At 39.2% G+C, this 17,181-nt stretch overlaps 1 protein-coding gene across 1 annotated transcript in view; it reads right to left on the bottom strand.

Annotated features, from left to right (window-relative positions):
* Positions 1-17,181, bottom strand: part of DNAH9 (dynein axonemal heavy chain 9) — a 722,341-nt gene that overhangs the window by 414,761 nt on the left and 290,399 nt on the right. The window contains exons 30-31 of the mRNA XM_007948048.2: positions 14,101-14,239; positions 11,050-11,337 (exon numbers count right to left, since the gene is read on the bottom strand). Coding sequence (XP_007946239.1) covers positions 11,050-11,337; positions 14,101-14,239 — 427 coding nt within the window. The remainder of the gene's footprint in view (positions 1-11,049; positions 11,338-14,100; positions 14,240-17,181) is intronic.

Below are 17,181 nucleotides of genomic sequence, written 5' to 3'. Positions count from 1 at the left end.
ACACATGTCTCTCTAGCTCTAATAAATTATTTTCTTCTATTCAATCTTTGGTAATATTTCTCTCCACCATTTTATGTATATTTTCTCTTTCTAGAATTCCTATTGGCAACACGTTGGATATCCTAGATTGGATCTCTATATGTCATCTGGTCTCTCATACTTTCTATTCCTTTATGTTTTTCTTATTGTGGTAAAAATACATATGACAAAAACATTTGACATTTCAACTTTTTACATATATAATTCAGTGACATTAATTATATTTACCAAGTTATACAACAATAAACACTCCATTTCTAAATTTCTTCATCATCTTTGTGATGGTTAAGGTTGTGTGTCAACTTAGCTTGACCATGGTTCTCAGTGGTTGGCAGTTATGATGTAGTCATCTCCCCTATAATGAGACTTGATATAATTTAACCATCTTCATGATGAGATCTGCTATGAGCAGCCAATCAGTTTAAAGGGAGTTTCTTCAGTGATGTGGCATGCATCCACTATGTATGGATGGTCTGGCTAAGCTCTCAAGTTTTTTTTTGATCTGGATCCTGCATTTGGCTTGTCATCATTTGATCTCTGATTATTTGACTTGAGCCAGTGGCCTACTGTATTGCTTAGCAATCTTGGAATTCATTAGCTTCTGCATTCTGTAAGCCAGCAGCCTGCTGTCTGACCTGTTGATCTTGGGTTTATCAGCACTTACAGCTATGCGAATCAGGAAATGCCTACAGCCTGATATCTGACCCATGGACTTGGGACTTAACAGCCTCTACAACCATGCGATGCATTTCCAAGAGATAAATTTCTCTCTATATATACATATATAAGCATCATTGGCTTTGCTTCTCTAGACAGCCTGAGACAGCCCTTAACCAAAACTCAGTGTATAATATATAGTGTTTATACCCTGCAAGAATGGCCAGACTGTGTCCCGCCTATTTTGGTCATGTTGTCAGAAGGGACTATTCCCTGGAGGACATCATGCTTGGTAAAGCAAAGGGTCAGTGAAGAAGGGGAAGAACTTCAATGAGATGGACTGACATAGTGGCTGCAATGATGGGCAGGGTTGTGAGGATGGCACAGGACCTGGCAGTGTTTTGTTCTGTTGTACATAGGGTCACTGAGTTGGAGGTGACTTGACAGCATCTAACAACAAACAACAACCCTGGTAGGTTTCCTTGACTTTATTTTTCAATCCTCTCATTGAATTTTTTTGTGTCAGAAGTCATACATTCTCATATTTTAAAGAGCTCTTTATGATTCTGATAGTTCTTTTTTCATCATATCTCATATAAATAACATCATTTTCTCCAAGGATATGAGTTACCCTGTGTGTGTGTGTGTGTGTGTGTGTGTGAGAGAGAGAGAGAGAGAGAGAGAGAGAGAGTGTTTCTCTTGCATATGGGTCAGCTTTCTACAATGTCTTGTCACCCCAGTGGTTAAATGAAGAACTGCACTGATTTTCTAGGATGTTAGGAGCTCTGGTGGCATAGTAAGTAAGGCATTTGACTGCTAACCAGAAGGCTGGTGATTCAAACCCACCAGCCACTCCTTGGAAGATTTGGTAATCTACTTCTGTAGAGATACTGGCTCAGAAACCCAAGGAGGGGTTGCTATAAATCATAATTGACTTGATGGCAGTGCTTTTTTTTTTTTTTTGGTTTAGGATGGGTTTCCTCTGTTGCTGGGTATGCAGGTCTTTCTCCAGAGTAAAAGGACTGACCAGAAGTTGTAGGTCAGATCCCGTCTTTTGGCAGACTTCACTTGTGTGTGAGTCGGCAGGTAGCTGGGCTTAAGGCTGAGGGGCCTGAGATAGCATGGAAGATCTTTAACCTGGGGCAGCAATACCCCAATAACAAGTTTTCCTAAAAGGATTTACTAAATTGCTTTAAAGAATGTTCTTTTTCTTTTGGCTGAGAGTTAAATGCCTGGCTGCACATAAGTTTTTGAGAACTAGAAATTGGAAAGGAAAACATGTTGTACATGGAGTCATTGAGTTGGAGTTGACTCAACAACACCTAACGACAACATGATTGATTTTGAACCTTATTGTCCACTCACCCTTTCCTATGACCCCAATATCTTATCTTCTGTTGACTTTGAATTTTTTTTTAAATTATATGTTAGTGTGTTTACAGTGAAGGTTTACAAAGCAATTTAGGTTCTTGTCCAACACTTCATACAAAAATTGTCCAGTGACATTGATACACTCTTCACAATGTGTGAACACTTAATATTTCCATTCTGGTTATTCAATTACATTAATCTACTTTCCCTGTTCCCTTACATTCTCATCTTTGTCTCATATAGATGATTTTTTTAAAGGAACACAGTACTCATGGGTGATATTCTTTATTTTGTGAACCAATCTTTATTTAATTAGAAGGTGACCTCAGGGACCAGTTTTGGTTCAAGGTTTAAAGAGGATCTCAGGGTTATAGTTTCAGGGAGTATTCCAGTCTCAATCAGTTCAGTAAGTCAGTTTATTTATTCAGGAATTTAGGTTGTGTTCCACATTTTCTACCATTCTATTAGTGTCCATCTATTGTGGACTTGATTAGAACAGTAGTGGTATACAAGCATCATCCATTTATTTATTCTGGTCTTAGGGTAGATGAAACCATAGTTCAAGTAGACTATTTCTCTTGTTGAGTAATTTCTTCTTTGCGTCTTTTGTTTACTTTCTTTCTCTTTGGCTCCAGACAAGTAGAGACTAATAGCTGTATCTTAGATAGGCACTTGCACACTTTTAAGATCCTAAACACTGTTCATCAAAATAGGATATAGAACATAAACTTTATGAACTATATTATGCCAATTGACCAAGATGTCCTAGAAGACTATGGTCCTAATCCCTCAAACCCAAGAAACCAATCCCATGATGTGTTTGGTCTATGAAATGTCTCTAACCATGCTCCCTATGTGTTTGATTATATATATAATTATACGTGTAAATAGTCACATATACATATACTTATGCATACACCTATACATCTACTCTTCATTTATTGACTATATGGGTATCTGACATTTTGTATTTATGACAATACTTTTTTTTAAAAAAAGCCCTACTATCTGACTATTTTGTCACTAACAATTTATGTGTGGCAGTAGTGAACATCAAAGTGATGAGTCCTGAGGTGTGAGGTAAGAACAACTCTGGCTATGATGGTTAGGGTTATATGTCAACTTGACCATGATTCTCAGTGGTTTGGCAGTTACATAATGTTGTTATGTGGCAGTTAAATAATGATGAAATCTGGCAGTTATGTAATGATGTAGTCACCTTCCATTTTGTGATCTGATGTGCTCATCCTCCATTTTCACATAATGCTGATTTTTGTGTAATAACCTAACCATGTCATTAAGTGCATACATGCATATACACAAAACCAAACCCACTGCCATCAAGTTAATTTTGAGTCATAATGACCTTATAAGACAGAGTATAAATGTTCTATAGGGTTTCCAAAGCTGTAAATACTTATGGAAGCAGACTTCCTTATCTTTCTCATGTAGAGCAGCTGGTGGGTTCAAACCACCATCTTTTTTGGTTAGCAGCTGAATTCTTTAACCATTATGTCACCAGACATTCTTATACATATATAATGCATATATATTTTTTGGTTGTTGCTGTTGTTTCAAAATTATATATGCCAAAACAATTACCAACAGGTCCTTTTTTTCTTGTGTACATTTTAGTGACATCATTTATCTTTGTCAAGTTGTGAACATTTCACCCTCATTCAGTGTTGCCTTTCTCATCACCAAAAATGGCAAGTGCCTAGTATCTAGAGTGACTCTATTTTCCACCCTCCTCCATTTCTGGTAACCACCAATGAACATTAGTTTCTGTATATTTGCCTGTTTATGTCATTTCATAAAAGTGAGAACATGAAAACATTCAATATACTATGATTGACTTATTTCACTAAGCATAATATCCTCCAGGTTCACCTATGCTCCAAGATGTTTCAGGCACTTGTTTTTCTTTATGATTGAATAGTAGTCCATTGTACATACTTACCATGTTTTACTTATCCATTCATCCACTGATAAGCATTTAGGTTGTTTTATTTTTGCTACTGTGGATACCGCTGTGGTGAACACAGGTATGAATATGTCTGTTCATGTCACTTATATTATACCCTAGGGTATATACCTAGGAGTGGAATTGCTGGGTCATATAGTAGCTCTAACTCTTAATTTTTTTTGAGAAACTACTAGACTGTTTTCTACAAAAGCTGTACTATTTTCCATTCCCATCAGCAATGGGGGAGCTTTGGTAGCGTAGTGCCTAAAGCACTTGACTGCTAACCAGGAGACTGGCAGTTCAAACTCACCAGCCGCTCCTCAGAAGGAAGGTTGGGCAATCTACTTCCATAGTGATACTGCCTCAGAAACCCAAGGAGGGGTCACTATGAGTTGGGCCTGACTTGATAGCACATAACAACAACAACAACATCAGTGATGGATGAGGGTTCCAATCTCTCCACATCCCTTCCATCACTTGTAGTATTTCATTGTGGTTTTAATTTGCATTTCTATTGGCTAAAGACATCATGTGTCTATCGGCTAATTGAATATCCTCTTTGGTGATGTGTATAAAAGACACAAACGTGTCTTTGCCCAGTTTTTGACTGGGTTGTTTGTCTTTTTGTTGTTAAACTGTAGACATTTTCTGTACATTTTATTATTAGATCCTTACTTGTTACATCTTTCTCAAGATTTGTTCCCAGTTTGTAGGTTTGCACTTTATTCTTTTGGTAAAATCTTCTGATGAACATAAGTATTTAACTTTTATGAGGTCTCAGTTATCTATTTTGTTTTCTGTTGCTCATGCATGCATTGTGTTTGATAATCTATCATTAAAGAAAAATAGGTCTCAAAGCTTTGCTCCTACATTTTCTTTCCCCCAAATTTTATGTTAGATTTAACATTTAGGTTCTTGATCCATTTCAAATTAGTTTTTGTGTATGTTATGAGGTATGGATCTCATTTCATTTTTTTCTTGTGGAGAGCCAGTTTTGCCAGCACCATTTGTTTAAGACATTGTTTCTTCCCAATTCACTTGATTTGGCTTCCTTGTTTAAAATCAATTAACCATAGATGTTTGGGTTTATTTCTGAATTTCCAATTCTATTCCATTGGTCTATGTGTCTACCATTAAAACAGTATCAGACTGTTTTGATTATTATAGCTTGAAGTTAGGAAGTGTGAGCCTTCCTTGTTTTTTTCCTTCAAAGTTGCTTTGGCTATTCAGGGTTTCTTTTTCTTTTCCCATCTAAAATGGAAGATTTTTTTTTCTGTAAAGAATGCTGTTGTAATTTCGATCAGGATTACATTGTTTCTGTAGATCACTTTGGGTAGTGTTATGGATTGAACTGAATCATGCAAAAATATGTATTGTAGATTCTAACCTCTATGCCTGTGGCTTTAATACCATTTGGGAATGGGCTGTCTTGATTATGCTAATAAGATAAGACTAGTGTACCGTGTGTTTTGAGTCAATCTCTTACAAGATATAAAAGGAGGAGATTAGGGAAGCAGGGATCGGAAAAGATAGATGTGATGCCGCATAAAGATCAAGATTGCCAGGTCTGCAGGTGCTGAAAAGAGACAAGGACATCCCTCCAGAGCTGACAGAGAGAAAGCTTTCCCCTAAAGCAGGTGTCCTCAATTCAGAATTCTAGCCTCCTGTGACAAAACAATGTTTTGTTTGTTAAAGCCACCCACTTGTGGAATTTCTGTTATAGTAGCATTAGATAACTCAGAATTTGGTAACAAGAAGTGAGGGTGCAGCTCTAACAAATACTTAAAATGTGGAAGTGATTTTGGAATTGGGTAATTGGAGGAAGCTGGAAAAATTTTAAGGTGCCTAACAGTAAAAAAGAGCTGTAGTGACACAGTGCCTAAGGCATTTGACTGCTAACCAGAAGGCTAGTGGTTCAAACCCATCAGCTGCTCCATGGAAGGAAGATGGGGCAATCTACTGTAAAGATTTATCACTTTGGAAACCCATTGGAGGTTAGTATGAGTTGAAATCGACTGAATAGCAGTGAGTTTGATTTTTAATAGTAAATCACATGGCCTCCTTAAGAACTTGCTTAGAAATTGCCTCAGCCAAATATCTAAGATCATCACTTATAAGTTCTACCTCATAAACTTGTTCATAAATGAACATAATTAAAATAAATTCTTTGCCACTGCATACAAGTATTGCCCTTCCTCTGTTGCCAAATCACACATTCATCATTTCCTTCAAAAGCCCCACCCATATTGTTGCTGGTACAATATATATTCTTTAAGATGATAGAGACTTTCTCTAAAGCTCTCTTCACTTCCTTTTGTGCCTTCACCAGAATTTCTTTTGATGTCCATCATTCTACCAACAGTCTCTTTGAGGCAATTTAGTATTTTACTATATTTGTTGTTAGGTACCATCAAGTTAGCTCTGACTTATAGTGACCCTATGTACAAGAATGAAACACTTCCAAGTTGGGCACCATCCTCACTATCTTTCCTATACTTGAGTCTATCATTACAGCCACTGTGTCAATCCGTCCTGTTGAGGGTTTTCCCCTTTTTCACTGACCCTCTACTTTCTCAAGCATAATATCTTTCTCCAGGGAATGGTCTCTTCTGACAACATGATCAAATCATGTAAGATGAAGTCTAGCCATTCTCACTTCCAAGGAGCGTTTCAGATGCACTTCTTCCAGGGAAGATTTGTTTGTTCTCCTGGCATTCCATGGTGTTTTCATTCTTCGCCAACACCATAATTCAAAGGCATCAACTCTTCTTTGGTATTCCTTATTCATTGTCTAGCTTTCACATACATATGAGATGATTGAAAAGAACATGGTTTGGGTCAATCATGCTTTCGTCTTCAAAGTGACTTCTTTGCTTCTCAGCACTTAAAGAGGTCTTTTACAGAAGATTTGTCCAGAGCAATACAACAACATCTGATTTCTTGACTGCTGCTTCCATGGGTGTTGATTGTGGATCCAAGTAAAATGAAAGCCCTGACAACTTCAATCTTTTCTCCATTTATCATGATACTGCTTATTGGTCCAGTTGTGAGAATTTTTTTTTTTTTTTTTGAGGTATAATCCAAAGACTGGAGTCTTTGATCTTCATCAGTAGCTGCTTCAAATCATCTTTATTTTCAGCAAGCAAGGTTGTGTAATCTGCATATTAAAAGTTGTTAATGAGACTTACTCTAATCTAGATGCCACATTCTTCTTCCTATAGTCCAGCTTCTCAGACTATTTGCTCAGCAAACACACTGAATAAGTATGGTGAAAAGTACAACCCTGGTGCACACCCTTGCTTATTTTAAACTATTTCCCCTTGTTCTGTTTGAATTGACAGCCTCTTGGTCCATGTACAGGTTCCTCCTGAACACAATTAACTGTTTTGGAATTCTCATTCTTTGCAATGTTATTTATAATTTGTTACGATCCACAATGTTTTTGCATAGTTAATAAAACACAGGTAAACATTTTTTGGTATTGTTTGCTTTCAGCTAAATCCATCTGTCATCAGCAATAACATCCTCATTGCACACCCTTTTCCAAGTCTGCATTGACTGAGAAGATCATATGCTTTTTTTCTTTGTTCTATTAATGTGGTATAATATTACATTGACTGATTTTCTAATGTTGAACCAACCTTGCATTCCTGGAATAAATCCTACTTGATCACGATGTATAATTCTTTTAATATGCTATTGGATTCTGTTTGCTAGTATTTTGTTGAGGATTTTGGCATCTATATTCATAAGGGACAGTATCAGATTACCCAGTAAGCAAGGTAAGCACAGACTTAGTTGTACTTACCTAATCTATAGTGAACAATTTCACATTTTTTCACTACATCAAGATTGTGTATCTGTCTCTCTCCCAACCCCACAGTACCTTCCTACAGAATCACAGCCTCTTTTCAAATTTATAATCCCTGACGGAGAGGGCATACCCTGTAAACAAGGGGAGTGGAAAGTTTCATGTTTTTTACCACATAAAGAGGTGGTAAAACCCATGTGAAATTTCTCACTACAGATTAGTAAGCAAGCACAAGTAAGTGGTGCTTACCTCGTCAACTGGGTAATCTGCTTCTGATAAGGGATACTGGTTTGTAGATAGTGGTGTTTTTGTTTGGCTTTGGTACCAGGGTAATGCTGGATTCAAAGAAAGAGTTATGGAATATTCCTTTACCTTCTACTTTTGGAAGCATTTGAACAGGATTGGTATCAGCTCTTCTCTGAACATTCAACAGAATTCCCAGGTGAGTGCTTCTGGTCTTGAACTTTTCTTTCTTGGGAGACTTTTTGATAATGATTGCCTCAGTTATCTAGTGGGAGCTCTGGTGGCATAGTGCCTAAGGCATTTGACTGCAAACCAGAAGGATTCAGCCACTCCTTGGAAGGAAGATTAGGCAATCTACTTCTGTAGAGATGTCATCTTGGAAACCCAAGGAGGGGTCATCATGAGTTGAATCGGTTCAATACTTTTTTTTTTGGTTTAAGTTATCTAGTACTGTTATAACAGAAATACCATAAGTGGATGGCTTTAACGAATAGAAATTTATTTTCTCACAGTTCAGGAGGCTAGAAGTTTGATTTCACGGTGATGGCTCTAGGGTAATGTCCTTGTCTCCTTTCAACTTCTGTGGGCCCAGCATTCCTTGGAGATCCCCATATGTCTTGCCATCAATCTTCTCCTGGATCTAGGAGGTTCTCAGCACAGGGATCCTGGGTCCAAAAGACACTCTCCACTCATGGCTCTTCTTTCTTGGTAGTAATGAAGACCCTCTCCTTTCTGCTCCCTTTTCTCTCCTTTTTCTCTCTTGAAATATAAAAGACATGACTCAAACAAGGGGATGACTTGAGTAATGGCATGACTTGAATCACACCCTCTTACAAGACTATAGAGGTTAGGATTTACAACACATCACAAAACAGAGGATAAGTCACAAAATGGAGGACAACCACACAATACTGGGAATCATGGTCTAGCCAAGTTGATATGCATTTTGGGGGCACAGAATTCAATCTATAACAGTCAATCCTTTGGCTCCACCAAATTCATATCCTTGCCATATGTAAAACATATCCATATCATCCCCCAAATCTTAGATTGACTCCAAGTTCAAAAGGTTATCTTCTGAATCATCTAAATCAAATATGAGTGAGACTTTAGGCATATTCCATTCTGAGGCAAATTCTTCTTCATCTGTGAAACTGTGAATCTAGACTACAAGTTTCCAAAGTACAGTGGTAGAATAGGCATAAGGTAGACATCTCTATTACAAATGGGAGAAATTAGAGGGAAAGAAGGGATAATGGGAACCAAGCAAGTCCACAAATGAGAAGAACAATTTACATTAGCTTTCAAGACTTGAAAATAACTCTCTGTTCTCTGACACCATATAGGCAATGACATTTACCCATGCTCTCTGGATTCTAAGTGAAAGCCCTCAACCCTTCCACATTTTAGGTATCTGATAGAGTAGTACCCCACTTTTTTGGTACCAAATTCTGTCTTAGTTATCTAGGGCTGCTGTAACAGAAATACCATAAGTGGATGGCATCAACAAACAGAAATTTATTTTCTCATAGGTTAGGAGGCTAGAAGCCCAAATTTAGGGTGTCAGCTCTCTGGAAAGACTTTCTTTCTCTGTCAACTCCGGGGGAAGGTCCTTGTCTCTGCAGCTTGTTTCTTGGTTTCTTGGAGATCTGCATTTGTTGTGGCATCTATTTTACCCTATCTCTCCTCTGGTCACTTGTATAATCTCTTTTATATCTCAAAAGAGTTTGACTTGAGATATACCCTACACTAAGCCTCCTCATTAAGATTACAGAGACAACCTATTCCTGAATGTGATTATAACCACTGGCATAGAAATTAGGATTTACAAGATGTATTTTGAGGGACTGTGGTGTAGTAAATTATTTAGTGTGGCTTTTCTACCCATAAGTCATTGTAAACTCCAAGGTGGGATTTTCTATGAGCAACTGAGGAGCTCCTGATTGCTGAAGTTGTCCACCTGGAGTATTTCTGTTGGGAGTGGCATAAAACAGTGTTCTGGGAGGTGCCCACTCTCTCTCAGGTGCTTAGAGTTCTGATGCTATGATTGGCTAGTTTGGTCACCCTGCCGGGCTCAAAAGGAGGTCTCCTGGAGGCAGAACTCTCTCTGACTGCTGGTTGAGGAAGACATGCTGCTGAAAGAGACACGGGCTCCTGAGAGACACGTTGCTGGGAAAGAGATGCAAGAGAGACGCATTGCTGAGTGAGACACCGAGGGACCAGCACTGCTGGGAAAGAGACTGTGAGAGACTCTTGGCTGAGGGACGGTGGGCTGGGAGAGAGACTGAGCATTCTTTCTGAACTTGAGTAGTAGCCTGGAGCTTCCCTAATAAACCCTGTAATCTGTGAGTTCTGTGTGGCCACTGCAGCGAATTATCGAACCCAGGAGAGAGGTGGTGGGTGCTTTGGGAGGAACGGTTGGTGAAAGGGCTGGAGGGAAGGCAGCATGTTTGGCCTTGCAGTAATAGGCCTTGGGTTACTGCTGTCTTCCTCCTATGAGATTAGAGGAGGTCAGAACACGTGGCCTCCTTGCCGTTTTTACAGTTGGTGTCTGTTACTAGTAGGGACACAATTCAATCTGTAACAAGCTTCTAGACTAAGACAGACTAGGAAGAAAGGCTTGGAGATCTACTTCTAAAAACCCTACAGATCACAACAACATGTTCAATATAGTGCTGGAGGATGAACCCTGTTAGGTTGTAAGGCATTCAAAATACACACAGTTGTCCAGCTATGGACTTGAGCATTCCAATGACCATGAAGATGACACAAGACCAGGCACCATTTTGTTCTGTTGTATATGGGATTGCCATGAGCTAGAGCTGACTCAACTGCAACTAACAACAACAGATACATATTTGTACATCTAAAGTAAGGCTTTTCATTAAGGATGAAGGATAAACCATTGTCCAAGAAAAGAATCAAGAGACAAATAAATCTTTGGCAGGAAACACTCACGTACCTTGAGCACAAAGTTTTCCTCAGCCTGGAGCTTCAGATCCATGACCGCCTTCCTAACCAAAGCTTCAAAGTTGAGGTCTCTCCTCCGTGGGACATCCAGTGCAGGAAAAAGGTCCCCAATCAGGCCCATGAACACTGGAATATCATCAGTCACAATCTTGGGGATGTTAAAGTCTCTCAAGGAGCGCATCAGGACTTGGTCCTCAGGCCGGTTGGGGTCTCCTCGCTTCAGTGACCCTGCCACTACAAGCACGGACTTGATGGCCCGTAAACCCCAGTCATAGTGGTCCTGTGGGAAGATACTGCAGGGTAGGACAAGATTTCTGGGATGCAGAACACTACATACTCAGGCTGATGTTTGCACCATAGATAAAATTTAGTGCCCTATGGTGTTTCTGAGTGCCCAGAAGAGGCATGGGAAAGGATTCATGACTTGGAATATTATGATCACTGGAGCGTAGGTCCTGGTTGGACCCTGCTGTTGGTTCCCAGCTGAGATGACAACAAAGCAGACGTAGAACATACAAGGAGATTAAACAGAATCATTTCCAGACCTCTCTTGGTACTCCTCAAACATTCAGAGGGCAGAAAATTGTCAGGAAGGACTCATGTTAGCCATGTTAGAGTCTATTGTGGCTGAGGTGATATGCTCCATGATGGAGGCCTTCAAATTCTCTAAGATAATAATAGTGTCTTGAGAATATCTTCAAAGACTGGGGACCCACTGGTCACAAGTGCTGATAGTACAGTCCATGTGAGAGTGGCCAATAGTGTGGATTCTAGGTCCCAAAACAGCATGGGGAAGGAAGACAGTTAAGTGAGGGGTTCAGAGCAGAGATCCCAAACTCAGACATACGTAGGCTAAAATTCCAGCTCTGCTACTTGCTTCAATAACAAATCATTATTAAATTAAAGCTTTGAAAAACTCTACAAAGGAAAAATTCAGGATGCAATGAAAACAAAGGACATGGTGGTTATACCTGAGCTGTGGCTCAGACTTTCCTGAAGAAGTGACATACAAAGAAGGAGTAGAATTCAGTCAAGCTCAGACGAGAAAGAAGTGAATGTAAGGAAATAGTGTACTTAAAGTTGGAGGACAGAGTATGCCCACCAGCTCAGGAGAGGAGAGACAATCAATTTTAAGGAACTCAAAGAAGACTAATGTAGGTGGAGCATAGCATAGCAAGGAGAGGCTGTGAGCTGAGGCTTTTGAGCAAAGCAGGAGACAGAGCACTATTTTTCATAGAGAGTGGTCTTATTCTAAGGTCAGTGAGGAATATTTGTAAATGATCCCTAGTTGGTGAGTGAAGAAAAAATTTAAGGAAATGAAATGGAGGTGGTTACAATAGTTAAAGCAGCAGATATGGGTGCTTGGAACTAAAATGGTAGCATAAGATATTAAAAAATGAGACTTATTTGAGAAATATTCAGAGGGCAGAATCAGTAGCAGTTCACGATTAGATGTAGGGCTAAGGAAGAGGGAAGTATCAAGGAAAAGGCCAAGGTTCCAGAATTAGCAAATCAGTAAGCTCTACCCACTTAAACAAGGAATACTGGGGAAGTAGGCTTGTAGTGGGAACTGGCATGGAAGATCAACTTTAGATGGACTGAACTGGAGGTGATTTTTAAACACCAGTGCAAGATGCAGTGTAGACCATTGAATATATGGGTTTAGAGCTCTAAAGAGATATTGAGGGCTAGATCCATAAAAGTAGAAGTCATTGGCCTATAAAGACATGGTGGTAGAGAACCTAGAGAAAGGATACAGTGAGAAAAGAAAGGGGGCTTGAGAGTATCAAGAAAACCAGGAGAAGTTTATCCATTGTGGACAGCTTCTCAAGGCTCAGAGATCCCATGATGTTGTAACAAAGGTGACCAAACCTCAAAGTGAAGGCAAAACTCACTGGAAACTATCCAAGGGAGCTTGTGCAGCCAACTGTTTCACCAAGAGATTCTCCATCCAAGGCATAAACCTGGAAATGCCTTGGAATGTTTTATTACAGTGTTATTCCTATCTGGGGTGGAGAAGAAATTGAAGGTGTCAACAATTTAATTCTACTCTGATCAGTGATCAACATCCATGGAAGCAACAGTGAAGAAGTCAAACAACGTATTACATTGGATAAATCTGCTGCAGAAGATCTCTTTAAAGTTATAAAAAGCAAAGATGTCATTTTGCTAACTAAGGTGCATCTGACCCAACCCATAGTGTTGGCTTTTGCATGCATGCAAAAAGTTTGATAAAGAAGACAGAATAATTGATGCATTGAACTGTGGTGTTGGTGAATAATATTGAATATACTGTGGACTGCCAAAAGAATGAACAGGTAAGTCTTAGAAGAAATGCAGCTAGTCTTAGAAGAAATACAATGCTTCTTATAAGTGAGGATATGAGACTTTGACTTGATTACTTTGGATATGGCATCAGGAAAGACCAATCACTAGAAAAGGACAGCGTGTAGTAAAATGAGGTTCAGGAAAACTGAGAGAACCCCTCTAAGAGATGGACTGACACAAAAAGCACAAGAATGGACTCAAATATATCAATAACCATGAAGATAGTGCAGGATTGGACAGCATTTTGTTTTGTTGCACATAAAGTCACCATGCCCACTTCTCGGCAACTAACAACAACAACCTGTAAGGGGACCCTGCTCCCAGAAGACACAGCACTGAGAAGAGGTGGGAGCAGACACAGCAAAAAGAGTGGGTCTAGTTAATACTCATCCTCTTCTCCCAAACCAACCCCCTCTTAACTCATGTTCCTGCAGGTAGAGACTATCCTCACCAATAGTTTTCACTGTGTTTCTCCTGGGGTAGTAGTGACCTGTGAGCTACTGCTAAAGTACTGTATTAAGAAAGGAGCCCTGTGAGCAAATGATTTTGAGAAATCCTGGGCCAAAGAAATGATCATGTATCTTTATTGTAGAACTTTTCAATCTTTAATCTGCATATAAGCACAGTGAAATTTTATGAGAAGAGTCTTAGAGAACACCTCTAGAACTGAGGCTGTCACATGTGATTGGTAATCCAGTCTTCCTAGGGAGCATACCTGTTTGGAGAGAAGCTCTTTGCACAACTGGTAAAGGGTGATGAATTTTCTGGCTAATAAACGGGCTTCAATGAATCCTTCAGCCACCAGCATGATTTCACAGATCAACTCAAAGTCTGGAACAACCATTGCACAAGGCCTGTGTATAGGGAAGCAGAAGGCTGAGACAGTTTTTTTAACCACAGAGAAACAGCAGATTATATGACAGGAAAACTCCCTCAGATCACAACAGATGCATCTGTGACTGCAAAATATCATGGAAGGACCTTAGCAATTATTTTATTCAAGACTTTCAATTTGCAGATGATTTAATGAAGGATGAAGGACGTGAACTATTGTGGTTACCTAGTTCCACTCTGACAAGAATATACCACCAATGAGATGGCTTTAACAAACAGGAGTTTATTCTCTCACAGTTTGGGAGGCTAGAAGTCTGACTTCAAAGTACCAGGCTCTAGGGGCTGGGTGAAAGACCCTTGACCTTGGGCTTCAGCTCTGCCTCTTACTCCTGGCCCACTGAAGCTAGAGGCATCTCTTCACTCAGGCAGCTACTGGCTGCTGAGGCTAACAAGCCCAAGGTCAACAAATAAAACAGCACAGTCCTGATGTTAACAAACAACATGGCAGGTCATTAATTCAAGTCCATCGAAAGTCCCAAAGTCAGCAGGGCACGGCAGGCTGCTGAACAACAACATGGCTACATGCACAGTCCAAGCAAGCTATAAGCTAGAGACCATTCCCCAAGCTGTTTCTTATATACAGGAAGCAGACCACATACCCAAAGGCAACTACTCAGCTGTTCACAGTAGATTCCTCCATTGAGTTGAGTACCAGTCTCATCATGAGGAATACTACATCAAGCTGCTCAGCCACTCAACGAGACCTAGCCAAGTTTACACACAAACTGAACCACCACATGAACTGTCTTGACTAAGGTGATAAGTAATGTTAGCAGATAGGGGCAGAATTGGCACTTCAAGCCATATCTTGAAACTTCAGACTCTAGTGTAGCTTACATGAGGCAAAGATTAGTAAAGAAAGTTGTATAGAACAGATTAGGACTAAGGTGGTGGAATCAAGTCTCTCTGGGTGTCTTTAAGAAACTCAGATTTTCTCTATTCTCCTCTCATCATCCTTAAGCTGTGTGTCTTCTCCAAGCCTAGATATTGTTGTTCACAGTGTTATTCTGCCCTTACTTGCATGGAAATACAAATGTCTAATGCTGATGTGGTACCTATTAACCCCATCTTAAACCAAAATGGCATATATGAAAAAAACAGAATGTTATATACAAATATGTGTGTGTGTGCGTGTGTATTTACTGTGATTTTTCTCTAGCTCTAGAAGCATTTGATTGTGAAATTACTTATTTTTATTAACTTTATTAATTCATTAGGTATGTAATAGAAGCCTAAGTTGTTACTTTTGCATTTCTTTAATTGCATTTCCCTCTGGGGATGTAGTGCCTAAGGCATCTGACTGTTAACCAGAAGGTTGGTGGTTCAAACCCACCAGCCATTCCTCAGAAGGAAGACTGGGCAATCTACTTCCATAGAGATACCACCTGGGAAACCCAAGGAGGGGTTGCTATGAGTTGGAAATGACTCCACATCAGTGAGTTATTATTATTATTATTATTTGATATTGATACAAACTTCTGAAAAACATTTGAGTACAGTTTTACTTTAAACTGATTTATGTTGCATTCAAATTCAAAGGGGCATCCAAATATTTATGTTTTCAAAATCATTTTGAAATCTGACAATAAGGTTAAATGAGTATCCATACAAAAGAATGCAATGTTACCACACACCAAGAAATAATGTTGTACAACAGGATGCATCATTACTGTCACTGAATTGTACATGAGAGAATGTTGAAATGGCAAAATGTTTTGTTGTATATGAACCTACCACAATTAAAATAATAATTTTGTAGAAGAAAAACTAATGCCATGGGAAAATATTAATGAATAAAGGCAAGATTCTAAATTATATACAGCCTCCCCTTTCCTTTTGGAAAGGAAAATAGTTATGTCTATGCTATTGGAAAGAAGAATGCCAACTGTTACACTGATTACCTCTGGATGATTGGACTGGAGGTAGGAGGAGCAAAGGCTCTGGAATCAGACTGCCTGGGCTCACACCCCAGTTCAATGCTTTCTAGCTGAGCAAACTTGGCAACTTGCTGAATGCTCATTTCTTCAGTGTACAATGTGGACACTAGTAGTCTTCACTACTGATAGGGTTGTTGCGAGTATGAAATGCAAAATATGGAGATCCTGGATAGAATGAGAGAACAATGTGGAACAAAACTCAAAGCCATAAAAAAGACCAGGTTCACTGGTCTAATAGAGCCTGGTGAGACCCCTGAGAGAGTCTATGGCTCTTAGTTACCCTTCAGGTCTGAAATTGAAATCACTTCCATGGCTTCCAGTCAAACTATAGACAGGCATTTAGGGTGAATATTTACATTAGGTAGATACAGTCCTTAGAATGATCAATCATGGGAGAACAGAAGGGCAGTGTTTGCACAGGGAGATAGCTCAGGGGGCAGGAATGCATAGGAAAGAAGGACACAAGGAAGAGGTAATCACGGGGAAGAAGTGGGAAGAGAGCTGTTACATTGTGGGGAATTACAGTCAAAGTCGTGAAACAAAATATGAATTGCTGTATGGAAAATGAATTTGCTCTGTAAACTTTACCCAAAGTGCAATATAAATAAATAAATAAATAAATAAATAAAGGGTTTGGAGCTAGCCTTGGAAAAAAGAGAAAAAGTACATGTTGTTTGTAAAAACATATTTTTCTGCTTTTCCAATTTTTTTAAAATAAATGTGTTTCTTTTAAATTTTAGGAACAATGTAAGGAATAATTCTTACCAAGGTGATAACCTACTATTTTGGTTACCTAGTGCCACTCTGACAAGAATATACCACAAATGGGATGGCTTGAACAAAGAGGAGTTTATTCTCTTACAGTTTTGGAGGTTAGAAATCCAAGTTCAAAGTGCCATGCACTAGGGGCTGGGTGAAAGCCCCTTGACTTTGGGCTTCAGCTCTACCTCTTGTTCCTGGCCTAC

Source organism: Orycteropus afer, unplaced genomic scaffold (assembly GCF_000298275.1).
Source record: "Orycteropus afer afer isolate SDZICR_OR568_19922 unplaced genomic scaffold, OryAfe1.0 scaffold00199, whole genome shotgun sequence".
Taxonomy (NCBI): domain Eukaryota; kingdom Metazoa; phylum Chordata; class Mammalia; order Tubulidentata; family Orycteropodidae; genus Orycteropus; species Orycteropus afer.
The sequence above is the reverse complement of the archived record's forward strand: the minus strand, read 5'-3'. Positions and strand labels throughout refer to the sequence as shown.